A 26,935-nucleotide genomic window follows, 5' to 3' on the forward strand; every position below is an offset into this window, starting at 1 on the left:
ATGATGATTATTTGATTTAATCTTGTTGAGCACTCGGTGCTGTGGCTGCCTCCGGTTTGCGGCTGTGCAACGACATCGAGGAGTGCACAGTGAGACAGTGATTGGTATAGTCAAGGACGCTCTTAAACGATAGCTTACAACTATGACATGGGACCAGTTTAGTTGGTGTACAATAGACACCCGAATGCGGCACCTTCTTGGGCATCTTGCTAGCCGGCGGTGCCATTGGGACTACAGCTTTTTTGTTGCTCCTCCTTGTTTGGCATTAACTGTTGTTGCTGCACCTTATTAAACCTACCCAGCGAAGAATCTGATATAGTTGGCTTGCAGTGGGAAACTGGCGTTTCGGGTGGCAATAGTTTCGGCAGCTGTGCCTTCTTCTCATGGTTGAGTTCCGTGTATTGAAGTTTACGCTTCTCGGCTGGCGGTATTTTCTGGCAATTCTGCATGAGATGAATATGCAGTGCACGCTCCAGTTGGAATTTCTTATCGCAATACTTGCAGACGCCCGGTTTCTTATGTTCCAAGTGCTTACGCATATGCACTTCCAATTGCTGTTTAGCTAAAAAGGTTGCGCTGCACAACTGACAATTGAACTTGGGAGCAGTGGCAGCAGCTGTCTTGGGTTTCGGGGCAAGCGATGGGCGAGCAAATGGCTTCGCAGACAAGGTAGCTACTTTTGAGCTGCTCGAAGACTGTACACTGATGACACTGCTGCTGCAGCTGCTTTCAGTGGAGCGTACTATTGTGGATTTGCGCAGCATACTTGTCCTGGCAGTGGGCAAGCAACTGCGACGTCCACTCGCATTAGCGGCCGCCAATTTGCGTGCTGGACTGTTCAGCGTCGTCTTGACCACAATTGACATGCGTTGCTTGAATGTTTGGCCGCTGGCTGTTGGTAAAAAGGAGCGACGTGGACGTGGTAAATTAACTGTAGGTAGCGGCTTTTGCTGGCACTTCTCTTGAGGCGGCAGCTCTGGTTCTTTCAGGGGCTTCAAGGAGCTGCCAGTCAGCTTCAAGGCTTTGTTAATCAACTCGGACACTTCGTTGATCATGTCAGTAGCGACAGCATTTGTTGACTCCTGCTTTTCTACGAGAACTTCCTCTACAGGCGACGGCACAGTCATTGAAGTCTCCTCATTTGAAACTAAAAAGACAGTAGTTTTAAAAAAGGGATAACATTTTATATCTATTTAATTACCTTCGGTTATGTTTTCTAGCAAGACATCGGCACTTAATGGATAAACATTGTTAGTCTTATTGCTGCTTATCTCCTGCAGCGAAATCTCATTGATTGTGGGATTTGTTTCAGTAAGCATTGTGTTGATTTTCACTGTGGACGCAGTCCCATCAATGGTCGAAGATAGTGTTGTGTTATTCTCCATATCGGGCTGTGTATTCTCCTTGTTGTTCACATCGGTAAGGGTTTTATTTTTAGTGGGCGTGGAGCACAAAGCGTTATGTTTATTAAGCAGACTCTGATCGAATGGACGCAATGGGGAAATTTGATCGCGCGTCGTTTCATTTTGAATCAGTGACTTGAGCACCGACTTCTTATTATGGTCTTCGAGTGTTTGGTCCATCAGCATGCTCTGCTGCACCTCCATGTAATGACTCTGACTCTGGCTTGTTGTCATCACAGATTGCCATTTGCTGGCAAGCGTATCGTCAGCGTCAAAGGACAAATACATGCTCATACTGTCCTCGTTGGTTGCAATCGAACGTCGCGAGTTTTCCATCTCGGTTATATTATCTTTTGTTCACGCACTTACACAACAAACCACTCAAATTTAATTGAAAATTTTATCCACGAACAATTAAAAAAAAGGAATAAGATCAACGACGCTCGTTCTTCTTCTTGGCTGTACCAAGCGTTAATATTTCAAAAGTGTTGACCAACACTTAACGCGCGCGTGTGTGCTAATTGCGAACGGCGTTGTAATCTAATTGCAGCTCCGATGTGCGCTGTAATTTATATTTTACATCAAGTATTTTCTTATTTTAATAGAGGAAATATTGTTACTTTGCTTTTGCTATACACTCTATGCTAGCAAACGAAATGTTGGAATGGAAAATAATTTTTCTCATACCGAATGTAACATATTTGACATGAAAAACATTGTTATTCTGTAATATGCGTACATCGATATATCGATAGTGTTTTACCATTTTGTGTTGAAAAAATGCCGTTACTTAATTTTTGATGTATAATTTTTTCCGGAAAATTATATTTTTACTTATAACTTATCTATGAAATGAGACACAAATAAAAATCTGTAGGTAATATGTTGTTTAAAATAACAAGCAGTTTGAAAACTATGCAATCGCCATGGTGACAATTGTCTGGGTTTCTCAACTTTAGTAAATTATAAATTTAGTTGTTGCTTATAGTTACAACTCGGCAAATAATAGAGTAAAATTACAACCTAAAAGAATAATTTCTTGAATAATAAAAACGGTTTTTTGTAATATTATGTGAATGTAAAAACATCGTTTTCTTATTGAATATTAACACATCGATAAGTCTCTATAGTACAATCGATGGCTCACCACCTCTTTTGTATATACACAATTGGTTTTATACATAGTGTGTAGACATTTGCCAAAATATTGTACAAAAATAACTGTAACAAAACTTATTGAATCAAAAACGTTTATTAAATTCAAGTTCCTGTTATTACAAAAATAAGCGAGCTTACTAAAAGTACTATATATAATCATCACAAACAAGTGGCGTCAGCTGTGAATTGTGAGTCATTTCCTAGCTATTTTTCCCAGCCTCAATCACTGAGACATTCGCAATCACTTGCTATATACAGATAGAGGCAGTCATCAGTAAGTAATTTACATCCGCATCAAATAGTCACGCTATGGCTGCCGCTGTGGAGAATCAACCGCGCACCGAGCTGCAGGAACTGCAGCTCAAATCCGCTCAAGTTGCCGATGAATCCTTGGAAAGTACGCGTCGCATGCTCACCATGATGGATGAATCCAAGGAGGCGGGCATTCGCACTCTTGTGGCGTTGGATGATCAGGGCGAGCAATTGGATCGCATCGAGGAGGGAATGGATCGCATTAATGCGGATATGCGTGAGGCGGAAAAGAATCTCAGCGGCATGGAGAAATGCTGTGGCATCTGTGTGCTGCCGTGGAAGAAAGTTAATCTGAAGGATGATGGTGATAGCGCCTGGAAGGCGAATGATGACGGCAAAATTGTTGCGAGTCAGCCGCAGCGGGTGATCGATGAACGTGAACGCAATGGAATGGGACAACCAGCGCAATCGGGTTATGTGGCAAGAATAACGAACGATGCACGTGAGGATGAGATGGATGAGAATTTGGGGCAGGTAAATTCGATGTTGGGTAATTTGCGTAACATGGCGATTGACATGGGATCTGAGTTGGAGAACCAAAACAAGCAAATCGAACGCATCAATGCTAAGGGTGATGCCAACAATTTGCGCATGGACGGTGTTAATAAGCGCGCAAATAATTTGCTCAAGAGTTAAGCAGGTGGCAAAATTTATTGATCAATTATAACTGCTCGATACCGATAACCGATAAGCACCCCATCCATCGCTACCAATTAACTTCCTGCTATCTCACTCTCACTTGAAACTTTCACCAGTAGACGCAGCAACAACTAAAGCACAACAGGAAGCATCAAATAGAAATGCAACAATTATGAACTATATACTGGGAACAAAAACAATACTATGTTGTGGGCACAAAAAACTACTACCGTTATTTAGCAGCTCTTTTAGTTGCTTTATTTATGGCGATATCAAAAATGAATGAACTTTTATATTCAACGTATACACAAACTACTTAGTAAACGACTAAAGCAACAAAAACCCATCAAAATATTTATATAATTAACTATGTCGGATGCAGAAGGAATAACACACACACTCAAAATTTTATAATGAGATTTTCGTATTGTTGTTGGTACTCATGTTTTTTGGTACAAACAAAACTTTTTTGAGGCTTTTACGACCTTTATGAATGAAACAAACAAAAACTTAGTCTTTATGATAAAATATTTACAACCTCAACTGGAGCCCGAAGCGAAGCGAAGCAAAGCATTTATAAGGAGGAGGAAAAGGTGAATTGAGAAGGACGACGGAGGAATGATTAAAAATTTAAGGGTAGTGTCATATTCATAGCCAATTTATGTGCATTCTTTGTGTGCACGAGAGTTTGTTAATACTTTACATACATATTATACTATACTATATATTCTATATATACTCCCCCTTCTATACTATATTGTATAACTGATGTGAGGTAATTGTGTTATACATCCCCTGTTTCGATAGTAAAACGGATATACCTGTGTTATACACCCACCCTGTTTCTATTGTATACCAGATTTACTTGTGTACGAGAACCAAAATTAGAAACCCAGTTTTTCATTAGAGATTTAAGCAAGGATGATGATGAAGCGTGTTGTGTTAAATTTGTTTTCGCAATAATATCCCCCGGAAAAGCAGCAAGAAAAAATGTGTTTATTGCATATTATATAGTAGTATCATGTATATTTATTAGATTTATAAATCGTCGTATTTAACCGCTTATAAATAGAACTATTATTGCCACTTTAGTTTCTATTGCAACTATTAAAACTGAAATGAAATTACTTCACCACCAAGAAATCGTCTTGTTTTATTATTATTATTATGCTCTTCTGAAATAGTTATATGTGGCTATGTAAGCCGTAAAATCTTCGTCACAATCCTCTGTCTGCAGGAATTCAATTTCTGGCGCCGCTTCAACCGGAATGTAAACAATGCTGCCGCGCGTTAAAGTTATTTCCTTCACCCCCTTGTCGGTCTTTAGGCGGAGTATGCGACTGCCAGCCAAAGTAAGGAGTATGGAACCATATGCTTGTATCTGCAGCTTATACGAACACACGCTGTGCTTGATACCAACATGCATCACGGCAAAGTCATCAACAGGTGGCACAAACACCTGAACAGTATCATCGATACGGTATGGCATAAACAGCTTGGCATCGGCAGCTGCCCCATCAAATATCACCGAGGAGATTAATTGTTCCACATCCTTGTATTTCGGTGTGAGTCCAGCTCGTATTACATTATCAGAGCAGGCCATGCACTCCACGCATTCGCCATCCAAATAGGCGTGAATCTCATTGGCGCCCAGATAGATGGCTTGACCGGGTTGCAAGCGCACTAGATTCAAGAAGAACAGACATAAGACGCCCACATCATCGGGAAAGTCCTGATTAACCTTATTGAAAATGTCCAGCAACTCATTACGCTTCAGCTCTAAAAAGGAAAAGTAAGAAAAAAGTATGAAAAGATTTCAACACTACTCACCTGATTTATTGTGCTTGGCTATCGCTTTGATGCACTTGGAAATCGACGCATCATCAGCTCGCATCATGATCTCATAGCAATTCTTCAGTGTCTCCGAATTACGCTTTTCGTGCAGTTCATCCACAGTCTCCTGGCCTATGAGCTCAGTCAGCGGCTGGAACTCGTCAATGTTGTCAATGATATCCTCCACTGGCTGGAACCCAACCAACGCCAAGAAAGGCGTAATAGCAATGCTCAGCTCTGGTTTGTGATTGTCATCCTTGTAGACATCGGGGCGCTCTTTATGCAGACGCTCCGCTTCACATTTATTGGGATGCACCTGAATGCTGAGTGCTTTTCGAATGCTCAGTACCTTAAAGAGATAGGGCAGATCTTTTTTGAGCACACGATCCAGAGTTTCGCCCGTTTCCTTCACAATGGAAACGCCACAGAAATGGGTTCCCATCCACATTTCAGCATAGGTTTCCGTCTCGTTCAGCACAAAGTCGGGATCGTTCGCCATGGCCAATTGGGCAACGGCCGATTGAATGCCCTGTTTGCCCCAATCATAGTTTTTAACCCATCCAGTCAGCTCCATATTGGTTTTGGAAAAAACTTAGCTTGCTCCACTGCTGAGGTCAACCTGAAGGTGATAAGGAAAACATATGATTCTGATAGCTTTTTTCTTATGGTGGGTGGCAAGCGTCACCCGATTAATAGCAGATTCGATAAAGAAAAAGTTACTGTTGCGGGTAATTGTATCGATAGCACTTCTTACGTACTAGCCACGTCCCCACATTAATTAAAATTTTGTGTAACTTAACTTTTATGCCACAAAAAAAGATTTGAATATATGTAAATGTTTAAAATCAGTCAGACAGTGTGACCGAAATCATAAAATTACAAAAACCTTCAATAACATTTAAAATAAAATATTATTATTGTTATTTTAAAAAATATTACGAACTATTTATGGTTTTTATTTTTTGATCTTGATCTCTTGTACATTTTTTAATTTGTTGCATAAATTAAAATTTTGAATTTAACGATAACATTATGTTAATTGCATGCTGTTAAAAGCTCTCACGATATATTATGTTGATTACCGGCATTATTTGGCCATCTCTAGTGTCATAATTGTTCATCTCTAAAGACAACTTGCACTTTTACGCCATTTCTTTTAATTTTGCATTTGTTTTCCGTAAGGTATGTACGTTATCTCATATATTATTGTTTTGACAGTTCGTTTGGGGTTTAATTCAATTAGTTCTTTGTTTTGCATTTATCGTATTTAACACGGTACTGAAGACTCGATCAACTTGCAAGAACCGTTGCCGATGCACCTTGCTTGCACGCACACATATGTATCTATGAATGTGTGTGAGTGCTTGCTCCATCTGTGCAAACATTAGTTATGTTGTTGTATTTCATACACTCACATTTCACATACACAACATGTGTATGAGTTTCATATATGGTTAATAAAATGTTCGGTTTTTGTTACATACACACTCACACATTTGCATTCAGAGTTTCTTGTGAAATATTTCATGAAATATAAATTTAATCATAGTCAAAATTCGCAGTCATGTTGCTAAGTTGGAAAATTTGTAGACGCTGTCAACAACTGGGCAATCTTTGCCGCTTACGTTCACATTCACGTACGGTCAGCAATTTAACTGACAAACAGACAACACGACTTCTTCTTCCTCGCCCTCCTTCCGCAATAAAAGCAACAAATCAGAGTCACAGTGTATTAAGACCAACAGCGGCATTTTCCGCCGTTAATTACAGGTATTCCCCATGTTCAATTGATTTAATACTTATGTAAATTCTGAATTCTTTTCTACTTGCAGCACAAGTACAACTTTATCAAAACCAAGTCTGAAGATGGCCGCCAGCAAAACATCCCATTTTGTGCTGCCTAACACTCAACCAATTGCCGATTTGGAGTGCAAAGGCGCCTTTCAAAATCTCACGGATAAGGAGAAATTGTATGCGCATTACTTCAGCAAAGCATCCTGGGATGGTGGTCTGATTGCGCTTATTCAATCGAGTCCGGAAGCACCGCTAATCTTTTCGCTGTTGCATCGCATTTTTGTGGCCGAAAAACCTGCCGAACTCAAAGTTAAAGCTTTAAAGGCTGGCGCCTCTGAAGATGATTTCACTGTAAGTTTTTTAGAGCTAAAAATCCATAGAATACAATGTTCCTTCTTTGCAGGCATTCCTTGTCTACACTTGCGGCGTCTTCGCCAATGCAGGCAATTACAAAGGCATGGGCGATAGCAAAATTGTGCCCAATCTAAGCGAGGACAAGTTCGAGGCTATCGTACACTCCACGGCCGCTTATAAAGATGATGTGCGTGTGGCCAAAATCTATGAGAAGATTAAGGGATTGGTTTATGCGCTGGAATCGCGTAACGAGATTCTGGGCTTTGCACCAAATGGCGTCACCACTTATTGGTCGGATAACTGCACCAAGGAGGACTCGGAAATTGTCAACACTTGGCTAACATCCAAGCGCATTGAACCCTACATGTGTCGCACCTTTAAAACTGTTGAGAATGGCAAAGCTCTGTATGATGTTAAACTGGGATCGGTTGCCGACTCCAGCAAGGAGGGTATTACAGTGCCAGTGGAGGAGTTTAATGGCCATAATTTCCGTGTTACTCGTGGGGATTATCAGCCGCTTTTGCAGCGCGTTAATGCCAATTTGCTGGAGGCCAAGAAATATGCGGCCAATGAGAATGAGGAGAAAATGATTGAGCATTATGTCCAGGCGTTTGAGGAGGGTTCGCTGGCTGAGCATAAGAATGGCTCGAGATGGTGGATCAAGGACAAGGGACCCGTTATTGAGACCTACATTGGTTTCATTGAGACCTATCGTGATCCCGCTGGCGGTCGTGCTGAATTCGAGGGCTTTGTGGCTATGGTCAACAAAGAGAGCTCAGCGAAATTCGCTGAATTGGTTACTCGTGCCGAGAAACTTGTCGAGTATTTGCCATGGACGCAACCCTATGAGAAGGATTCGTATTTGAAGCCTGACTTCACATCCCTGGATGTTTTGACTTTTGCGGGCAGCGGCGTTCCAGCAGGCATTAACATTCCCAACTGTAAGAATAGTTTCAAGACTTAAACTTACTTTTACTAATGCATACTTTGTGTTTTAACAGACGATGAAATTCGTGAGGATGAGGGCTTCAAGAATGTATCGTTGGGCAATGTGCTGGCCAACATTAATCGTAAGGATCCTATACCCTTCCTGTCGGACGAGGATCAAACGCTCATGAAAGAGTACAAAGTGAAGGCATTTGAGGTGCAAGTTGGAATCCACGAGCTGCTTGGCCATGGCAGTGGCAAACTGTTTCGCGTGGATGAGAATGGAGCCTACAATTTCGATGTGAAGGAAGTGAAGAACCTCGTTACTGGGGAACCCATCACCAAATGGTATTTGCCTGGCGAAACTTATGATACAAAATTCGGTGCCATCAGCTCGTCGTATGAGGAATGTCGTGCTGAGGCAGTTGGTCTCTATTTGTCGCTGGAACGTGACATTCTGGAGATCTTTGGCTTTAAGGATGCCGCCGAACAGGATGATATTATTTACATTAATTGGCTGAGTCTCATTTGGAATGGCATGGGCGTTGCCTTGGAAATGTTCAATCCCAAATCAAAGCAATGGATGCAGGCGCATTCACGTGCTCGTTTCGTTATCATGAAAATGCTGCTCGAGGCGGGTGAAGATTTTGTGACCGTCAAGGAGACGGAGGATGGCAAGAATCTGCTGCTCACATTGGATCGCAGCAAGATCCATACGGTGGGCAAGAAAGCGCTGGGCGATTTCTTGACCAAGCTGCAAGTATACAAATCCACAGCTGACATTGAAGCCGCCTCCAAGATGTACGATCATTACTCGGAGGTGAATGAGAGTGGATCACATCCATGGGCCAAGTGGCGTGACATTTGCTTGGCTCACAAGAAGCCACGCATCATTCTGGTGCAGGCCAACACCTCGGTCAATGATGGCAAGGTGGATTTAAAGACTTACGATGCTACACACGAGGGCTACATTCAATCGTGGATTGATCGTTATCCATCGACCGATATTGATAATCTGCTGGAAGAGATTGTTGAGAAGGACAAAAAGTATTTCCCGATTGCCTACAAAAACTAGAAACTGCTCAAAGAGTTTTCATTCGCATGTATATTCTAAAAGAAATATATAAATGTTCAAGTTCTTTAAAGATATTTTTGCCAACAAAAAACAGATATTTGTGACTTTATTAGGGTTAAGTTTAATATGCTTATAATTATATTATGTAGTCTTAATCGTAATCGAATGTTAAGCCACTGCCACGCAAATGCTCCTCGCTCCAGGCATCGAATCGAGCGGACATTTCATCGGTCATGTGATTCCGCCAATCGCCAATTTTGCCATTGCGTATGAATTTCGTGCCAGGCTGCGGCAGAATCTTCTCCAGATTGAGGGCCGAATTGCCGCGCATGCTGTCGAACTGCAGATGATCACAAATGCGTTTCAGTGAATCTTCGTTGAGCAGCTGTGCAACGTTCAAGAATTGCGCACAACGTCGCACCACAGCAGGCAGATCTTTAATCATATCCTCGTACTTGATGAACAACACGTTGTCATCGTAGCTGCGCTTCCAGAAGGGCAGCACATGCTTCCAATAGGAACCCATGGGCGTATGACCGCCCAAAAAGAGTTCCACGAACTGTTCGAAATCCCCATTGATGCCATGCAAGAGTTTGCAGTAGTGATAGTAGGAGACACACAAATCCTTGGGATTACGTGCCGTATACACAATTTTGGGCTTGACGCTCTCAAATTGCTGTGGCAGCAGTTGCCAGGAGAGATGTGAGCGTGCAAAGCGAGGACGTGGCGAATTGCGCACTAATTCAACTGTATTGCCAAGTGCATCGCTAAGAGATTCAATGTGGGATTAAGGAATCTCTGAATTGAATTGCTGCTGCTACTTACGACACCCATTTATGATGATCCGTGCTGAACAACGCTGATAACTCAATCATTGGCGAACGTTGTGAAAGTTGCTGCTTCGCAGCCTCATAGTCCAACTGATTACCCAACAGCCAGACCATTTCCTGTGCCCAAGTGGAGCCAGTGCGTGGATACGAGATCATCCACACATCGTCCTCATAGATGGGCAGCTGGCGTATCGATTCACCCAACTCGACGTACTTCCTTGGTATGATCAGACGATCGGGCAGCACTTCGACAAAGCAATCCTGTGCCGGGAATATGGCATTTGTCCGTTTCACAATATCCGCATCCAATTCGCGATAAGCTAGCTGCATCTTGTGTTGGCTTTTGTTGCGTTGTCGTCGCCTCAGCTGGCTGCAGTCAACTGACGCTTGACGCCAAAGTGGAAAGTGAGCCCAAGCGTATTGTGGTGAAAGTGACGTTAACGGGAATATTCATCTAAGTTTTCCGCAAAGTTGAACTTGTTCAGTGCCAAAACCTGCTTCATGCACTCGAATGAACGGCTTGCTTGCTTGCTTTGCGATGGATGGGATGGGAAGTGCATAAACTAAACTGATATTTGCGGAATTGGCCAATACAAAGTTGTTGGCGTTCACACACCCATAGACGAACAGATTGCGCTGAGCAAGTTAACGGCAACTTTGCTTTGTGTGATTAACGAGAAATGTGTTGAGAGAGTATCGTAATGCTCTTATTGGTAAAAAGATACAGTAAACAAAATCTCGTATATACAAACTCATTTTTCCGATCTATAGTAGTAAAAGATATTGCTGAAATCATATAAGTTAATGATCCACAATAATTTGTTTTCGTTTATTATAACATCACCGAAATTTAACATAATTTCACCCAACTTCTTTCAAATACTTACCTTAAATTCTCTAAGATTATTATTTTTGAAATTTAACTAAACTTCACCCATCTTAACAAGTTCCAAAGGTACTCTAGACTTTCACACTTCATATCATAGTTGCTGTACACCATTTCAAAGTGTAGATTAACTGGAAAAGTTGCACAAATCTTAAGCGAAGACTTCATGCAAACTAGAAGTACTTTGAGAGGTCAGCAACCTTATAAAACTACTCAGTTCTGAGAAAATCTAATGTTGTTTAGTCGCAAACAGTTTTATCAAAGTTTTACCCATGACACTTATTAGAAATATAGTTTTTTTCAAAGTTAATTATTCATTTCTGTTGGGTTCATTGACCATTAGCAAATGAAAAGAAAGGGCATTAAATCGTTAATCTAACCATCGCTGAAAACCCTAAAGTTTCTTAATGGAAGTTGTACGCTTAAATTATACGTATTAAATAATTTGTATGCTTTCAAAAAGTGTGGTTAGGTTTACGATTGAGGTTAGGTTTACCCATCAATTTGCCGCTAGAATTAAATTACCAATTAAATTAAGATTTATTGCAATTCGTAATACTATGTACACTTGAAATCTTGATCTCGATTACAGCTAATTCGTCTTAATGAGCACTCGTCTTAAACAGTCGGTTGTTATTAGCATCGTATATCGTAAACTACAACTCGTTGTGTACGTATTCTGTGGTCACCTTGGCTTCACCCTCATGGAATCCATTGCAGTCCACTGGATATTTGGCCTGCATTTGAAAGAAAATTGTTATTATAAGATTTGATGAAGAAGAATTGGTTGCGGATGTGGATGTGGGACTCACCTCGCAATTATATGGCGCATTGATTACACCAAATAGCGTCCAGAATGGTGTACCGGTTTCTGTGCTAATGAAGATCGCTGCACCCATGCTCCCGATCTTCACAATTTTCGGACTAACGCCGGCAATGAGAGCGCCAGCTGAAGTCGAAGAAGCTTGCTTCGATTGCTGCTGCTGCTTCTGTTGTTGCTGTTGTTGTTGCTCTTGTTGGTCAAGAGCGGCTGCATTTAGCTGGCAAAGCACATAGCGATCACATTGCGGCGACTTGGAGATGTATCTATAGGCGCGATGTACTTTTAGCACCGGTTCAATAACCTGTTTGTTGTTTATCGATGTTGGATTGTGGGTTGGATGCGATGCGTGCGCCGCGAAACAACACAAAAAGAGAAAATTGTAGCGTAATTAATTTAATTTGTGCTATTGCTTTAGTTTATGTTAGTTAGTTATTCTAACTGCGCTTTGTTAATTGCCCAGCAACCTCAATTCGTTACTTACCTCCAGATTGAGTGTATCCGTTAATCGATCGCTAATCTCGGTGGCATTGAACTGCAGCAGGCCACGTGCTTGGCCCAATTTGAGCAGCTCCTTGGCATAGCCAACGGCTGGCTTCACATATTGACGCGAATCGATTTTCACATTCAAATGATGCTTAGCCACGTGGTTCAGGAGATTCGATATAGTCTCACTGGGGCGCGTCGGATCAAAATAGGTTTGCTTGGGATAACCTTGAGACTTTAACAGGCCGTTAAACATGATTTGTGCCGTCTGGAAATATCTATGGAAAGTGTGTCCAAAAAAAAAAACAGAAACAAAAAAATGAAAAAGAAATGAAAAGAGAAGAACAAGAGTTAGGAAAGGAAAGAAAAAATGGCAATTGATGAGCTTATAATGATGACACAGCATGACCAAGTGAAAGGGCGCCTAGCTAGAAAGTGGAAGTCATTTCTTCTTTCGTTGTCTAACCATCATAATAACGATGATGATGACGACTTTGATAATGGGGCGTATGCCAAATACGTATACGTTGTTGTGTACAAATATTTGGGTATTTGAATGCTACACAGCTTGCGTTTTCTATACAGTTTGGCTGTCTGTCTGTCCGTCCGCAGTTTTTTAGGTGCACAACTCGTTGAGTTTTAAAGCTAGCTTAATGAAACTTGGTAAACAAATGCTTTAGTGCTGTAACTAATTGGTGTACAAGATTTGAATAGATTGGAATACCATAACATGCTAAAAATGTTGATAAATAAATAAGAGAAATAATACAGTCAAACAATGTAATTTGTTTTTATAATTTCTCTCTATCATACAGACATTTGCGAGCATGCTGGTAAAGAGTATTGAATATTCGGCCTTGTTAGCCTTACTTTCTTGTTTATATATTCAGTGTGACCCAAATAGCTGAGACATTCGGCATGCAATAATGTCGCCGTCGTTGCCGACTCCGGCTTGTACTTTGCCTTTGGCCCATTTCCGTAGCTGAAACCGGTTTCACAACACTCAACGGCGAACCAAACCAAAACTGTTCTGGCATGTTTATTTGTTTATATCGAAGCAAGCAACATTGTAACTGTAACAGACAGAGAGACAGAAAGACGCACACCCATAGTCGAGATCGGGATTGGAATTGGAGTTGGACTTGCGTGTGTGCTTTGTTGACCAGTCAGATTAGCAGCCAGGTTCTAAAATGTGCCAGCTGCAAAAGTGTGTCAAAAGGTAAAGCAAGCTCTCTGGCGCTTCCAACATGTTTGATGGCCAACAAACGCCAAACAGGTTGCAGCTAACGGTAATTTAACAGGCAACTTCCAAGAGTTGCCTGCAATCGAATCGAAATACGAACGAAACAAAAAAAACTAGAACTGAGAATCGGCATCAGAATCAGATTCAGAATCGTATCACAGCTAGGTGCTAAACTGTGCTCAACCGTTAGGAAAGCAGAACGTGATCAGCAATTAACACGCATGGAAAAACTCATACACATTTTATTCCCCTTGGACTTACCTCAGATAGTTCTCGGGATTGGCCAAATAACTGGCCCAATCAGCCAAATACAACGTAGCTGACTTGATCCAGCGACGACGGAAGGATTGATTGTTCAGCGACTCAAAGAGCTTGTCATAGTCCAGTTTGCCATCGCGTCCCTTGAAGCCCTACAAGGTCAGGAAATACAGTAAAGAAAAAAAGAAGAGTCAGGTGATTCAGTAAGATAATCGTAAAACATTTCTAAGGTGTAATAAACAGTTTAGTGTGAACAATAAAAGTGTTTCTGAATAGCTGTTCAGTTAATCTATCGATCTAAATGAAAATCTGAGAAACTACTCCAATTGTGTTAAGTCACTAAAGTGTAGTATTATGTAAAACTCTTTTTTTAGCCTTACGATCTTAGCAATAGTATTAAATGTTAAATTCAAAGGGCACATTACTTAATTTTTTTTTTAGAATTAGCAACCTTTAACCTTAAGGTATATTATTTCTAATAAAAATGTGTTTGAATATGTTAACTTCTAAGAATATTTTCGAAATAATGTTGAATATTTTACAATGCCTGTATTGGAATTCTTCTCTTAACTTTTAGAATCGTGGAGTTAAAGGAAGCTAAAGCTGTGCTTTGTTTTCGTTAGTATTGATACCAAATTTCAAGTCACTAGATTTTATAGTTATTTAGATCTAGGGGATTAAATGAGCGGTCAGACAGACAGACGGACATAAAAATCTTACCTTCATGATCTTGTTGACGCCTGATTTCTCGTACAGCGCATCGGCGAGTTCCGAGTTGGAGAAGTGATCCCACAGTACATGGGCATGCTCCAGGAATGGGGGCAACACCCAGGCATGACTCTTGTGACGCTCCTGTGTGCTCTGTCCCTCGGGGCCAGCGAACGAGCTCACCGCCTGCATGATCAAAGGCAGCAGACTCATAAAACCATTCTCTTGTTCTGGTTCCTCGGGCAGCGAACGCTTCTGGTCATGATGAGCGGCCTTCTTCTCGGTACCAGCTCCTCCTTGGGTGTTCATAAAAGCCGAGGCCACCTGCAGAATGGTGTCCAGACCAATGCCAGACTCGGAGCCACCGCCAGCAGAGTTACTGCGTTTCTGTTGGGTTCCCGCATCCTCATCATCGCTTTGTGTGAACATTTCCAGGACATTGCCGATGATGGCGGGATCAAAGCCACCGCCGCCGCCGCCTCCACCGTTGCCGCCACGTGCATTGCTGGCCAGCAAGCTGCCCAGACCGGAGAGGATTTGCATGGCGCCACCGCCACCTCCACCACCGCCTTTGCCGTTAGCCTGCATAAAGCTGCCCACAAGCGATGCAATGCCCGCCAATCCAGCGCCAGCTCCTCCTCCTCCTCCGCCACCAGCTGCGCCGCCGCCGTTCTGATTTGTCAGTGCTTCCTGTATGAACATGGAGGCCATGTCGAGCAGTGGGTTAGATTCCTCCTCGGCCAGGTGGCCGTAGGGTTGGGCGCAGAGCAGCGCGAGCACAAAGAGCGCTCGTTTCATATACATCTTATTTTATTGTTTTTGTTAACGGGCAGGAGGAACTTTCACAATCACACAGACACTTGATTTTTCTATGCTTGCTGGCTGCTGTTGTAGTTATTATTGTTGTTGGCCAATTAAACAACGCGGCGACAACAACAACAACGCGACCGAAGACGCTTCACTGCGCAAAGCGACTCACTCAAGAAAATTGCAAAAATCCGTTTGATATTGCTCTTGCTTCTTCTTCTTCCACTAGTTGTTGGTCTTGTGCTTCTTCTTGTCGTTCAGAAGCGGCAGCAAATCGAGACGCGGAGCACAATAAAAACACAGCCAGCACAGCCGAAAACTTTCTTTCTTCTGTGGCTCTGAGTCAGTGTGTAACACTTCTTAAGCCAACTTTAAGTGTCTTTCTTTTGTGCCGGGCCAACATGTTGCAACCGCTTCTGCCTGCTGATGTTTGACTCTCCCAAAACTCAAGTTGGCAGCACGCGAGCGCGAGCTCTCTTTCTCTCACCACTCTCTCTGTCTTTGACACACAGGTGTTTGCTCTCTCCGTTTGTGTGCGCCTGTGTGAGTGTTGTGTGTGGGCATTGCACAGTTCTTCTTGTCATTCTTTACGCCTGCGCTGTCCACGTCAGTTTGCTGCCCGCATACAAAATCAAAGGCGCACACTCGCTCACATAAATATACATATGTATGTGTGTATGTATGTGAGTGTGCGTGGTACGTTTGCTCTGTTGTTCTTGCTGTTGCCGTGGACTTTACTTTGTTTATATTTCTTTCTACCCACTTTCTTTTTACACAAGTTCATATTGTGTGGCTGGCGTCAATGTTTTTCTTTAGCGCGCTTCATGCAAACTTCTACGTGTACTCTTCACTGTTTGCATGTGTGTGTGTGCATTCACAATTTTGCAGAAAGTTTGCCATATGATTCTGATTTGTGGGTGAAGTGACAGTGACAGTCAGTCATCTGATGACAGGGTATTAAAGGTGATGTCAACTAGTTGATAACACATTTTTAATTAGAGATTAACTTTAATTGAAATTACTATTACAAACAAAATTGCATAAAAGCATTAAGTGGCATTAAAGAAGATTATATTTCACTGTTTTGACAGTTATACTTAATTTGTATTTAGGCGATGAGGTAGTTAAGCAGATAATCTTTTAAACCATGTTGCTTTTATTTTATAATTTAAATATAAATTAAAATCTATCACTATTGCTTAACTATTTAAGATATATATATTTTTTTGTTAATTTAGAGTTCGTACAAAGTATCAGCTAAAAGAGTATCCAATATTTTTCGTGGCTATTATATTACAAATTTCAACCTTAATTTTTACTTTTTAATGCAAATTCAAAAGTTAAACGAATGCATAACAAATGTTGTTTCGTCTCTCGAAATTCTCTCTCTCACTCTCTGGTCTATTCGGATTTGTGTGCCACGTTCCATTTTCATTTCCATTTCCAGTTGGATTCGTCGACAAGAATAGATTACTCGCGTACACTGTGCCAGATCCATAAATTAATTAAACATCCACGGCGGGACGTCGACAGTCTAGTGGACACATCTGGCTAAACAGAAAGGTTGGATTGAGTATTTTCTGAATTCGACTCTGTGGCCTCTGCTTCTTTAAGCTCTTATAGATCCACTCAATGGTGCTCTGTAAACAAATAAAATACTGTAGAATTCTTCCGGAAACGCCTAAGCAGATCAAAATGAATTACAAAAGAGCCAGCGCCTGTTAAAGTTGAGCACTCTTGAATATTCCAAGCACGTCCTTCCAATCGATTCAAACCCATGAAATCGATTATCATTGAACTGGGCAACGCTCCATAGACATCCTGTTTGTTGGCCAGGACCAACAACGGAACCTGGGACATCCTTTCGTCCAGCAAAACATCACAGAGCTCGCAACGTGCTTCTGCAAGACGTGACACGTCCGTGCTATCAACGACAAAGATCTAAAATGAAAAAGATTAAATCAGGGGGAATGGGGCTAAGATTTCAGAAAACATACCAAGGCATTGGTATTCGGAAAGAAGGTGTGCCACGACTGACGCATTCTCCACTGACCGCTCAAGTCCCTCATATGCACTTTCATTGTCTTGTATTTCAAGTCCATTTCATTTGGCTGGACCGTGGGATTAATGTTCTTCAACTTTAAACATATAACAATTTTAATTGCAAAAGAACAAAACTTTTTTATTTAACGATTTACGTTGATCTTACGGTTTCTTCATTTTTCATACAAAGGCGTCCAGCCAGCGTACTCTTTCCGGAATTGTTGAGACCCAGGATGAGCAAGTTGAACTCGGGGAGTGCTCGCAACCGGAACTTGCGGAGATGCGTGGAGACGCTTTTGCGAAATTTGTTCATTGCCTGATTTATTTTGGACTCAAAAATTGTGAACTATTGCTAAGGTACTACTATGATTTAAAATGACATATTTGGTAGTTTCCAAAATGTTTAAAACTAATAATAATAATACTTGTGTAAGCATTTCTTAATCTTCCTCCTCTTCTTTGATCCTCTATAAGTCAAACAAACGTGTTTAACCAATTTATAATAATTATTATTGCGTGTATTTTAATAGTTGATCAGTGCACGTTAATAGCTTCCATCTTACATTAGCATAATAAAATTAAGAGATTACTTCTTCATATTCTTGCACACCCAGTCCATGCCTTCCTTCAGCCCTGTACCATCGACCGCAGTACAAGCCTTGATCTCCCAGGTGCGCTCCTGCAGACGCACTAAACCCATTTTCTCGGCCACTTCGGAGGCAGTCATAGCATTGGGCAAGTCCTGTTTGTTGGCAAACACCAGCAAAGGGACCGTCTTTAGGCGATTATCCATTAGCATCTCAAAGAGCTCACTGCCTGCCTCAGAAAAGCGTGTCCGATCTGTACAGTCAATAACATAGATCTGCAATTAAATATAATGTAAAACTAAATGTTTTTTTATTGTAAATAGTCTTGCGTTTACCAAAACATCTGTATTGGCAAAGTAATTCTTCCAATACGGTCGAATCTTCCATTGGCCACCAATGTCCCACACATTTAGCTTAAAGCCATCGGCGGCTACAGACTTGATATTAAATCCTGCAGTGGGCGTTACCTGAGGATCAGACGAACGATTATTGGGAAAGCAAGAACGTATCCGCTTCACAATACTCACAGTTGTTATGTCCTCGGATGCCAGCTGTTTCAAAATTGTTGTCTTGCCGGCATTGTCCAAACCAAGCAGCAGAATCCGCGCTTCCTTTTCCGGATTTGGTCGCAGTTTTCGCAGCAGCGATAAAAGACCCTGAAAAATGCATTCGAAATTGTAATTTCAAATTCCGATAGTGTTGCGACGTTATTTAATCGATATCGAAAGCCCATTTAATCGATTCATGATTTGATTAAATTAACATTGGAATATATCGATTTTTTAACATTTTCTGTTAGTAAACATTTTCATTTTCGTGCGCGCCAAGTGTTATTTCTTGGAGTGTAACTTTATTAAATAGACAAAAATGATTTATAATGGTTTAAATTCAATAATAAAGTGCCGTTTTTGTTTTTGATACTTCTTAGAAAACTAAATTGTTTTGAAATTTAAGTAAATTATTCGAATTGGAAATTGACCAAGCCGGACAATTCTGTTTGTGTTCGTTACATTGCCGCCAAATGTTAACCAGCTTTTGTTTTCAATTTTTCGTTTTTGATTTTGATTTTTTTTCTGTGAAAACTATTTTGTATTACTTTAACTAACGGAACTGTGATTCGAGCTAACTCGAATTTTGTTCAATTATTACACTATACTATTTATTTACTATATTATTTATTTTTAATAGAAACCTATCGATATTGCCACAGAGCTTCAAAAGCTATTCGTCGATAGTGCCATCTCTAAGCCACACACTTGATGATTGTCATGACAACCGATTTTAATAAACAAATTATATTTTTCGGAAAATAATAATAGTCTATTTGACTAGCTTTAATTGCCGTTTGCAAGTGTATAATAACAAATCGCGATGTCGTGAGTTATTAACATACCATTTCGTATCAACAAAAAACACGAATTGCGCAAAATGAACGATCAGTTAAAGTTTTTTATGAAGAACACGATTCGGGCAAATTGATGAAAAATAATAAAACTACCACCGACGACAACATTACAGGTGCAATGCTATCTAGCAACTAAATAAGTCAGTCGACCAAACAGTCACAGGTAGCGGGGTGTCTCCCCGCTTCATCCCCTGCTCTAATACAGACTGTGCTCGTCGCTGCGCAACCGCCGTCGACGTCGCTGTCGCTGTCGCCGCGTAGCAGTTGAGCAAGCGGAAGATGAGGAGACAGTTACTATTTACGGGGTTCAATGCATTCGGGCAACACAAAAGCAGCAAGAACAGCGACCGCACTTCCGGTCGCTGTGTTGCCTTAACTGGTTCGTATTTCGTTAATTAAAACATTCTCGCATATTTTAAGCAACAAAAAATCCTTAATTTTTAGAAATACAGTTGCCCGCCAATGCAACAGACAATTGGATTGTTGCGCTCAGTTGGCGTTACACAGCTTATGCTACGGGCTCGAAGCTATGGCTGATGGGATTACTCGATGCCGCGCCGTGTGAACAACTGGAAGTGGAGGCACCCTCGGCTATAAAGTCGTTGGCCGCCTGTGATACACATTGTCTAGTGCTGCTTCAGAATGGAGAGCTCTATAAGCTGCCAGCCAAGTTGGATGGCAAGCTGCAGCAGCTTAAACTGGAAGTTCCTCAGGTTGCTCAAAAGCGATCTATATTTGGCATAGCCAAAACAAATCCTAATCTAATCACTCACATTGCCTGCGGTTCATATATCAATGTAGCCATCAGTGCGGCGAATATGGTCTATAGCCTGCCCAGCTGTTTGCATCAGTTTCCACAGCATCCGTGGCGTGTGCAACAGTTGGAGTGTGGACAGGAGCATGCACTGCTGCTCAATGGCAATGGCGATGTCTATAGCTGGGGCAATGGACTGTAAGTGGAGTTGTGGCATTAAGTATTGGCTTAAAGATCATTGTATATATTTGGCTTATTTTCTTGCAGTCGCGGACAACTTGGTCAGGTGACACTTGGAGTGGAGGAGACGCCACAACTCATAGAGGCGTTGGCTGGCATTAAAGTAAATCATTTGTTATCTTCATAACATTATTTGCATAAAGCTGAGTCAACATTTCTTTTAGATAACTCACATTGCTGCTGGTGGCTGGCACAGTGCGGCAATCTCTGCTTTCGGTGATCTCTATACGTGGGGCCTAAATTCTAATGGTCAATTGGGTATGCGCGTAATGAAACCAGATGGTATACTCAAGGAGCCTACGGTTTACCCATTGCCCCAGCTTCATGATTTGCCTGCATGTTGTGCAGCTTCCGCTGATGATGATGATGGTGAATCTGCAGATCAATGTGAGCCTGTCAAAGTTATTGCAGGATCACGTCACACAATGCTTATGCATAGTTGTGGCCGCCTTTGGGCCACAGGCTGGAGTGCCCATGGACAACTGGGCAAAGAACCAAAAAAGCCAGCGTATGTTGATGCTTTTGGAGCGGTCTATGATAAAGCCAGCGACAGTAAGTATCATGTTATCTGTGGCCCTTGGGCCACATTACTTGTGTTGTCTAAATAAATGTTTTATACTAACAAAATGTTAACTTCTTACTAAGAGAGGGCTATGACCATAAAATTTGTTTGATAAGTGTAATATGGAATTATATAAAAATATTCAAATAAGAGGTCGTTCGTCTGATAAATGAGAAATGTGGAATTATACAAAATGAGAAATATATTATGGATTAAATTATATTCAATAACTTCTGACGATTTTTCCATTTTCAAAATCGCAACAGCCGCACGCTTGCACCAACTAAAGCTGGCTGCTACGACACTGCAATTGCTCGTATAGTCGTCTCTTTCACACCGAGTGTGTGTCTGCGCTAATGCGCTAGCAAAGTTTTGAACCATTTAAAAGCCGTTACAAGTGTAATGGTTCATGTCTAGGCTAGATTTGAAAATTTTTATATGCAAGGGACAAAAACATGTTTTATTGAGCTGTGATTTATAAATGTATAAATTATTTAATTATTTTGAAATTATTGTTAAATTATATTTAAATATTTAAATTTAAATTATTTTGATAATATTATAAATTTAATTTTATAAATTTCGCTTTAATTAAAAACCAGTTGCATAATGCCCATTCATATAGTTGATTTCGATACTCGCATTGATCCTGGATCTTGTTTTTGTGCCCTGCATTCGCTTTCGCCCCAATTCACGCTTCATGGGATCGTTTGGTATTTGCTTTGTCTTATTTGACTTTTTATTGCCTATCAAAAGTAAACAGGGAACGTTGGCGTCGAGTGCAAAGCACAAATTATTTTGTCTTGGGATAGGTCCGAGGGCGATGTGCCATTGTCGCGGTTGTCGTTGTTTATGTTTTTGTTGTTGCTGCCGAGTCGTTTAATCAGTAAATTTTATTTTTAAAAATGTTATTAAACAATATTTGCTTTAGCAAAAGTCAGACATGCAGTGCAATAAACTTTTCAGCACTTGTAGATCGACCGACACGACGCGACAACTAAATCTCGAATGTGACGCACAGACGGTTTGTCGCTGTGACGGGTTTCGTGGGTATTTTCTTTGTCTCAACTTTATGGGTGGCATTACTTGATAGCATCGTTATTATTATGGGAGTTGCAAGGAATGCCAATTTAAAACCAAAAATATAAGTATTGGTAATCGTGGTCATTATATTTATGGAGTGCGGTTGTAATATTTAACCGCTTAATTTCTTCAACAGTTTTTGATAAGCAGTCATTAAATAAAAGTAGGTTAATAATTTTAGGTCTAAGTATTTTAGTTATTTCTTGGTACAAATTAGATAAGATTTAGGATGTATTGTTTTCGGAAAAGTTTTTATAATCTTTTGGAGGATTTTTGTTCTATTCTATATAAGAAGTGATTATAATATTGAACTTCTCAATTCAAATAAAAAGATACAAATTTAATAGGTAATGATTTTGAGATTATTTTATGTAGTTGTCAAAGTCTTTATTTTAATTATATTTTCTGTTGCATTATTGACTATTTTCATAGATTATAATAGATAATGCTTTTGTGATTTCTTTATTTACTTGTGATGGATTAAATTTTTCATTGTTGAAAGAGTTTCTGTAAAAAAAAGCTGTAAAAATGTGAGGGATTCAAATTTACCGGGAATTTTTAATTACATTCCGAATAGGGAAGGTTCAAAGTTCAAATGGTAGATAAAGTGAAGATCTTTTTAATTTGCAATTTACAGGGAATTTTTAATTACATTCCCAATAGGAAAGTTGAATATAATAATGGTTTAATATAATAATTGTTCAGCTCTAGTTTAATCAATCTCTCCAATCACTCCTTCAATCTCATCCCTTCAGTTCGTTGATATTTCGATTGTAGCGCCCTGAATGGCCAACACAGTCGATCCGCCTACTCTGGTATCTATATGCCTATCTCTATAAGCTGTACGGCGAGTTCAACGTTTTTATGTTATTTGCCAAATGAAAAAGTAAAAACAAATGTTTATCTTATAACGCACTGTGAGCTGCACAAGTCGTGAGTTTGCGAATTGTCAGTTGTGGGTTTCAGTGTGCAGTGTGCGTTCGGTTCTTTGGGGATGTGCGGGGGAGACGAAGCAAACAGAATGCGGTGCGCAAATAGGCTTTGCTTTTGGACTTTACATTTTTATGAGCGCCATTTTTGAGTCAACTTTGTTATCAACGAAAAAAAGAAGACAAAACGTAGAAGGAGAAACTGCATAGAGAAAGAGGAGCGAGAGGCATTTGTCATTTTTAGGCCGCAAAACTATTTGCTACCAGCAATTGGATGAAGCAGAGAGAAGAGAGAGAGAGAGAGTGCGAGGTGTGTGTGAAGGGGGGGAGACCGAGTTCAAGCGCCTGGCTCAAGGCGAATGTGTGGTTGAGTTTCCGTTTCTTTAGTCGCTTATCAGGGAGCCACTTGAAAAGTCCGAACCAAGTACAAAAAGTGCTAATTGTAGCACTCCCCACTGTTTATCTCTACTATGTGTGTGTGTGTGTGTGTGTGTGTAGGTGTGCGTGAGCGTATGTGTGTGCGTTCATGTGGTTTTCGTTATACAAAAATTGTAATTCATGCGTGCCAGCAGACGCCAAAGTTTCAACAGAAATCAGTCAATCATAACCAAAAAAAGAGCGAAAAAAAAAACGCTGACGCAGTTTGTTTGCGGCAGCGAACGTGTTGTGTGGCATGCAACGCTGCCCTTAAGGGCGACTCCTGTGCTGAGCGGCATGTTTGCCTCGCGCAAAGACTGCGAGCTCTCATCACATTTGTAGCCCGCTGTTGCTTCTACTCCTACTCCGTCTCCTCCTCCTTCTGACCTATCTTGTGGCGCCCAGGCCTATTTGCATTTGGGCGTACATTGACCACAGGCGAACTCAGGATTCTCTCTCCCACTCTCTCTCTCTTTCTTTGCTTCACCCACTCCTTTACTTCTCTATCTCCCACTCTTTGACTGCTGCACAGTCGAGCCAACTAATCATCACTTTGTTTTTGCGCTAATGACTTGCCTCTTTCCCCTCTCTCTCTCTGCCTTTTCGCTCTCTGCTCTGTCTCTCTATGGAGCTTGTAAACTTGCATTAAGTGCAATGAAAAAACAGCATATAAGAAGAGCTGCAAAAAAAAATAGGTGGGGGAAAAAACGTGTTCATAAAACGTTTTGGCATCCCAAATGTACCAAATCGATGTGAAAGAGTCGTCGACGCTCGTCCCCCGACGTGCCATAAAAATTATGCATGAATGTATTTGCTTCATTTTACACACATTCACACACACACATCATCATATTCACATTCCTGCCCAAATAAAAAGTTGCCCTCGACTAGCCCGAAAAAAAAAACGCAAAACGCAAACGAAAGAAAGAAAGAGATAGAGTGAGAGTGGGAGGGAGCGAGCGAGCTAGAGAATGTATGCAGCTCAGGCAGCGTCGCATTTTTACGGCTCCATTCATGTGACGACGGAAGTGTCAAGTGGCTGTTGGCAACTCGTCGACGACAACCAACTCTCATCCTGCGCGTCCTTTTCGTCAACGTTGACGTCGCCGTCGTCGTCGCAGTCACCGTTGCCGTTGCAGTCACAGTGGCTCTGCTCTGCATCGAAAATGCCGTTATTGTTACCAGTTGTCTAGAGCGTCACCCACCACCTGATCCCCATAGCTCCCTCTCGCTCCCTCCCACCCACAACGTGTCTACGTGCATTCTGACTCTGCGTCTGCCGTTGAGTGGCAAACTTTTCTTCTTTTTATACCCGCCAGTCATATAGTGTAAAAGGGTATTCTAATTTTGTAAATGCTAAGTCAGCCAATTTCTGTCTGTCTGTATGACCACCTGTATAAGCATCTCTATCTCAGAGACTTTGAGGGATAGAGACACCAAATTTGTTGACACTACACAGATCAATTTTTTTTAAAGAATTTTGAGAAATCGAGTAACAACAAATGTTTATTCATTTTTCATTTTATTTCCAAACATTTATTATAATTCTAATATAATATTAATTATAAAAGAAAATGTTATGCACAAATAATTTGTTCTTTAACTTTAAGCAAAGAAACTCAAAATATAGCTTTCATGCTAGGTATCTTCAAGTCGAGCACACTCCAGTGCTTTTGCTTTTTTTTTTTTTGTTGCATTTCTCATATGCTATCGTATCGTTCGGGCTAAGTATGTGTTTCGTCTTCGTCGTCTTCCTCTTCTTTTTCTTCACCTTGTTCTTCTTCTTCTTCTTATTCAGCTACTGCTCTTTCTACACCATTTTGTTTATTTTTCGTATTCTACGTCATTTTTATATGCCCTTCATTTGGGTGGCTTTTGTTCTTTTTGGGGTACAGTTGTGTTTGTAGGGTTAAGTGACAACTCGCCAAATGCTTCGCACATAAAGCTTTTCAAAATTGTTTACAAGGTGATTTACCTGAAATCTGTCTGCAGGTTTTTTTTTTTATAATTCGTTAAATTCTTTTCTCTTTCGTGTGTATAAAAGATGCGAAGTGTGTTTCGTTTTTTTTTTGTGTTTCTATATTATACGTATTTTAAATAATTGGCATTAAAAGTGATATTTATTTACTATTAATTTTCCTATTATTCTATAGTAAAAGTAATATTATTTCAATTTTTTAAAAAAAGATGCTTATTTCATGTTTATCTTATATTTAAAAAGGCTGAATTATTATTAATTTAATAATTATTCCTTAATAAATATAATGGAGCTTCTACTTTACTTTTATTTTACAAAAGTTGCAGGACATTTTTCTTTATTTTCCATACTTGAAATAATTTTAAATGAATATTTATTTCTTTATTTCCCACATTTTACAAAATTCCGATTTAAAATTTTTGATTATTCATCATAACAAATTTCTTTAGTAAATAGCACTATATTTTGAATTTTTGCATTACAGAAATGACTTTGGAACGTTTTTCTCTCTGTTCCATACTTCAAATGATTGAAGTTTAAATACAATTTATCATAATTTTTTTAGAATTGTTGCAAGGCCTCTTTATTTATTTTCTGTACTTCAAATTATTTTAAATTTAATATTTATTTCTTATTCATTTTATCAAAACTTTTTTCGTGAAAAGAATTCTATTTTTGATTTTTGCATTATAAGTATGCAATTGCCTCTTAACATTCCAGTTAAGTACTTAAATAGCTTCGCTCTTCACAGGGCACATAAATAATTGCCCTATTGCACAAGAATGCTGTGTTGAAAATTCCGTTGGGCGCACTTAATTGCGTCCATAATGTGTGTTAACGACTTGATTGTCCTGCAAGGCAAAATGCCCAAATAGTAACGATAGCAACAGGATTACATGATTATGTGGCGACTCGGAGTCTCGGTTCCCATGCCACAAAACATCCGATTCGTGGCTGTGAAACCGAGAACCGCTTTCACTTTCGAACTTTCGGCTTGCCACATCCTCTGCTGCTGTTGCTGTTGCACATTTGCATTGCGTCTGTGCGTCTAATGAAATTTTGCTGGCAGCGGTCAGTGTTGGGTTGCCTCCGATGTCGGATGTCGGATGCTGGATGGCGACCTTCGACTGCACTTTTTGGCCAAACAAAAATGCCCAAAAAAAAGTGAGAAAAAAAACTCGAAGCCCATTCATGGCTGCAACCATGGAAGCTCCCTCTGTCTGGCCGTCTGGCTGGCTGCCTGTTCGTGTGGCTGCTACACTGCCGGCTGTTATTTTTGGCATTGCTGGCATCGCAGAACGTGCCCAGGCCGGCATCGCGGCTGTGGTGTATCTATGGCATTGGGACGACACTCCCTCTCTTCCTCTCTCCATGCTGCATGTTGTGGCATTGGCATTGGGAAAA

General features: G+C 40.5%; 9 protein-coding genes across 15 annotated transcripts; 3 read left to right on the forward strand and 6 right to left on the reverse strand.

Moving 5' to 3' along the window:
- Position 1: 1 nt before the first annotated feature.
- LOC133836286 (sal-like protein 1) lies at positions 2 to 2,081 on the reverse strand. Its single transcript, XM_062266683.1, has 3 exons — positions 1,202 to 2,081; positions 295 to 1,147; positions 2 to 254 (listed from the first exon to the last, which is right to left on the reverse strand). The coding sequence occupies exons 1-3, from the start codon at positions 1,737 to 1,739 to the stop codon at positions 17 to 19; spliced, it is 1,629 nt and encodes a 542-aa protein (XP_062122667.1). The 5' UTR covers positions 1,740 to 2,081; the 3' UTR covers positions 2 to 16.
- Positions 2,082 to 2,557: 476 nt separating this feature from the next.
- LOC133836280 (synaptosomal-associated protein 25) lies at positions 2,558 to 4,655 on the forward strand. 2 transcript variants are annotated; one of them, XM_062266672.1, is made up of 2 exons: positions 2,558 to 2,753; positions 2,826 to 4,655. In XM_062266672.1, the coding sequence occupies exon 2, from the start codon at positions 2,871 to 2,873 to the stop codon at positions 3,507 to 3,509; it is 639 nt and encodes a 212-aa protein (XP_062122656.1). In that variant the 5' UTR covers positions 2,558 to 2,753; positions 2,826 to 2,870; the 3' UTR covers positions 3,510 to 4,655. The 2 variants fall into 2 exon arrangements, with proteins under 2 accessions (XP_062122656.1, XP_062122657.1); XM_062266673.1 differs by having other exon boundaries at positions 2,558 to 2,749.
- Positions 4,641 to 6,262, reverse strand: LOC133836273 (mannose-6-phosphate isomerase). 3 transcript variants are annotated; one of them, XM_062266663.1, is made up of 3 exons: positions 6,146 to 6,262; positions 5,343 to 5,964; positions 4,641 to 5,291 (listed from the first exon to the last, which is right to left on the reverse strand). In XM_062266663.1, exons 2-3 carry the CDS (start codon positions 5,917 to 5,919, stop codon positions 4,678 to 4,680), a joined length of 1,191 nt encoding a protein of 396 aa, XP_062122647.1. In that variant the 5' UTR covers positions 5,920 to 5,964; positions 6,146 to 6,262; the 3' UTR covers positions 4,641 to 4,677. The 3 variants fall into 3 exon arrangements, with proteins under 3 accessions (XP_062122647.1, XP_062122646.1, XP_062122648.1); XM_062266662.1 differs by having other exon boundaries at positions 6,104 to 6,233; XM_062266664.1 differs by lacking the exon at positions 6,146 to 6,262 and adding an exon at positions 6,066 to 6,088.
- A 112-nt stretch (positions 6,263 to 6,374) lies between these two features.
- Positions 6,375 to 9,985, forward strand: LOC133836268 (dipeptidyl peptidase 3). Of its 2 annotated transcripts, XM_062266654.1 has the most exons (5): positions 6,510 to 6,527; positions 6,908 to 7,115; positions 7,178 to 7,490; positions 7,543 to 8,434; positions 8,495 to 9,985. In XM_062266654.1, the coding sequence occupies exons 2-5, from the start codon at positions 6,910 to 6,912 to the stop codon at positions 9,493 to 9,495; spliced, it is 2,412 nt and encodes an 803-aa protein (XP_062122638.1). In that variant the 5' UTR covers positions 6,510 to 6,527; positions 6,908 to 6,909; the 3' UTR covers positions 9,496 to 9,985. The 2 variants fall into 2 exon arrangements, with proteins under 2 accessions (XP_062122640.1, XP_062122638.1); XM_062266656.1 differs by lacking the exon at positions 6,908 to 7,115 and having other exon boundaries at positions 6,375 to 6,527.
- LOC133836275 (luciferin sulfotransferase) lies at positions 9,568 to 10,655 on the reverse strand. The gene is made up of 2 exons (XM_062266666.1): positions 10,321 to 10,655; positions 9,568 to 10,262 (listed from the first exon to the last, which is right to left on the reverse strand). The coding sequence occupies exons 1-2, from the start codon at positions 10,653 to 10,655 to the stop codon at positions 9,647 to 9,649; spliced, it is 951 nt and encodes a 316-aa protein (XP_062122650.1). The 3' UTR covers positions 9,568 to 9,646.
- A 1,072-nt stretch (positions 10,656 to 11,727) lies between these two features.
- LOC133836271 (uncharacterized) lies at positions 11,728 to 15,885 on the reverse strand. The gene is made up of 5 exons (XM_062266660.1): positions 14,739 to 15,885; positions 14,022 to 14,170; positions 12,516 to 12,795; positions 12,024 to 12,335; positions 11,728 to 11,948 (listed from the first exon to the last, which is right to left on the reverse strand). The coding sequence occupies exons 1-5, from the start codon at positions 15,528 to 15,530 to the stop codon at positions 11,868 to 11,870; spliced, it is 1,614 nt and encodes a 537-aa protein (XP_062122644.1). The 5' UTR covers positions 15,531 to 15,885; the 3' UTR covers positions 11,728 to 11,867.
- A 781-nt stretch (positions 15,886 to 16,666) lies between these two features.
- Positions 16,667 to 17,954, reverse strand: LOC133836279 (ADP-ribosylation factor-like protein 3). 2 transcript variants are annotated; one of them, XM_062266669.1, is made up of 4 exons: positions 17,743 to 17,954; positions 17,531 to 17,671; positions 17,238 to 17,474; positions 16,667 to 17,173 (listed from the first exon to the last, which is right to left on the reverse strand). In XM_062266669.1, exons 1-4 carry the CDS (start codon positions 17,887 to 17,889, stop codon positions 17,039 to 17,041), a joined length of 660 nt encoding a protein of 219 aa, XP_062122653.1. In that variant the 5' UTR covers positions 17,890 to 17,954; the 3' UTR covers positions 16,667 to 17,038. The 2 variants fall into 2 exon arrangements, with proteins under 2 accessions (XP_062122653.1, XP_062122654.1); XM_062266670.1 differs by having other exon boundaries at positions 17,732 to 17,873.
- A 109-nt stretch (positions 17,955 to 18,063) lies between these two features.
- LOC133836282 (ADP-ribosylation factor-like protein 3) lies at positions 18,064 to 19,692 on the reverse strand. 2 transcript variants are annotated; one of them, XM_062266677.1, is made up of 4 exons: positions 19,557 to 19,692; positions 18,691 to 18,819; positions 18,499 to 18,630; positions 18,064 to 18,438 (listed from the first exon to the last, which is right to left on the reverse strand). In XM_062266677.1, the coding sequence occupies exons 1-4, from the start codon at positions 19,557 to 19,559 to the stop codon at positions 18,163 to 18,165; spliced, it is 540 nt and encodes a 179-aa protein (XP_062122661.1). In that variant the 5' UTR covers positions 19,560 to 19,692; the 3' UTR covers positions 18,064 to 18,162. The 2 variants fall into 2 exon arrangements, with proteins under 2 accessions (XP_062122661.1, XP_062122660.1); XM_062266676.1 differs by having other exon boundaries at positions 18,499 to 18,819.
- A 63-nt stretch (positions 19,693 to 19,755) lies between these two features.
- Positions 19,756 to 21,270, forward strand: LOC133836274 (RCC1 domain-containing protein 1). Its single transcript, XM_062266665.1, has 4 exons — positions 19,756 to 19,947; positions 20,013 to 20,520; positions 20,590 to 20,665; positions 20,727 to 21,270. Exons 1-4 carry the CDS (start codon positions 19,848 to 19,850, stop codon positions 21,168 to 21,170), a joined length of 1,128 nt encoding a protein of 375 aa, XP_062122649.1. The 5' UTR covers positions 19,756 to 19,847; the 3' UTR covers positions 21,171 to 21,270.
- Positions 21,271 to 26,935: the final 5,665 nt, after the last annotated feature.

This window comes from Drosophila sulfurigaster, chromosome 2R, assembly GCF_023558435.1.
Source record: "Drosophila sulfurigaster albostrigata strain 15112-1811.04 chromosome 2R, ASM2355843v2, whole genome shotgun sequence".
Classification (NCBI taxonomy): Eukaryota; Metazoa; Arthropoda; class Insecta; order Diptera; family Drosophilidae; genus Drosophila; species Drosophila sulfurigaster.

Coding starts and splice junctions, on each gene's coding strand:
- LOC133836286 (XM_062266683.1), bottom strand. CDS start 1,739: ATGGAAAACTCGCGACGTTCGATTGCAACCAACGAGGACAGTATGAGC. Junction 1,148..1,201: donor GCTAGAAAACATAACCGAAG/GTAATTAAATAG, acceptor CTGTCTTTTTAG/TTTCAAATGAGGAGACTTCA. Junction 255..294: donor TCAGATTCTTCGCTGGGTAG/GTTTAATAAGGT, acceptor ATGCCAAACAAG/GAGGAGCAACAAAAAAGCTG.
- LOC133836280 (XM_062266672.1), top strand. CDS start 2,871: ATGGCTGCCGCTGTGGAGAATCAACCGCGCACCGAGCTGCAGGAACTG.
- LOC133836273 (XM_062266663.1), bottom strand. CDS start 5,919: ATGGAGCTGACTGGATGGGTTAAAAACTATGATTGGGGCAAACAGGGC. Junction 5,292..5,342: donor AGCCAAGCACAATAAATCAG/GTGAGTAGTGTT, acceptor TTTCCTTTTTAG/AGCTGAAGCGTAATGAGTTG.
- LOC133836268 (XM_062266654.1), top strand. CDS start 6,910: ATGTTGCTAAGTTGGAAAATTTGTAGACGCTGTCAACAACTGGGCAAT. Junction 7,491..7,542: donor CCTCTGAAGATGATTTCACT/GTAAGTTTTTTA, acceptor CCTTCTTTGCAG/GCATTCCTTGTCTACACTTG. Junction 8,435..8,494: donor AGGCATTAACATTCCCAACT/GTAAGAATAGTT, acceptor GTGTTTTAACAG/ACGATGAAATTCGTGAGGAT.
- LOC133836275 (XM_062266666.1), bottom strand. CDS start 10,655: ATGCAGCTAGCTTATCGCGAATTGGATGCGGATATTGTGAAACGGACA. Junction 10,263..10,320: donor GATCATCATAAATGGGTGTC/GTAAGTAGCAGC, acceptor TGAATCTCTTAG/CGATGCACTTGGCAATACAG.
- LOC133836271 (XM_062266660.1), bottom strand. CDS start 15,530: ATGTATATGAAACGAGCGCTCTTTGTGCTCGCGCTGCTCTGCGCCCAA. Junction 12,336..12,515: donor CGGATACACTCAATCTGGAG/GTAAGTAACGAA, acceptor AACAACAAACAG/GTTATTGAACCGGTGCTAAA. Junction 11,949..12,023: donor ATGCGCCATATAATTGCGAG/GTGAGTCCCACA, acceptor TTTCAAATGCAG/GCCAAATATCCAGTGGACTG.
- LOC133836279 (XM_062266669.1), bottom strand. CDS start 17,889: ATGAACAAATTTCGCAAAAGCGTCTCCACGCATCTCCGCAAGTTCCGG. Junction 17,475..17,530: donor TTCCGAATACCAATGCCTTG/GTATGTTTTCTG, acceptor TTTTCATTTTAG/ATCTTTGTCGTTGATAGCAC. Junction 17,174..17,237: donor TAACAGGCGCTGGCTCTTTT/GTAATTCATTTT, acceptor ATTTGTTTACAG/AGCACCATTGAGTGGATCTA.
- LOC133836282 (XM_062266676.1), bottom strand. Junction 18,439..18,498: donor TTGCCAATACAGATGTTTTG/GTAAACGCAAGA, acceptor ATTTAATTGCAG/ATCTATGTTATTGACTGTAC.
- LOC133836274 (XM_062266665.1), top strand. CDS start 19,848: ATGAGGAGACAGTTACTATTTACGGGGTTCAATGCATTCGGGCAACAC. Junction 19,948..20,012: donor TCGCTGTGTTGCCTTAACTG/GTTCGTATTTCG, acceptor CTTAATTTTTAG/AAATACAGTTGCCCGCCAAT. Junction 20,666..20,726: donor AGGCGTTGGCTGGCATTAAA/GTAAATCATTTG, acceptor CATTTCTTTTAG/ATAACTCACATTGCTGCTGG.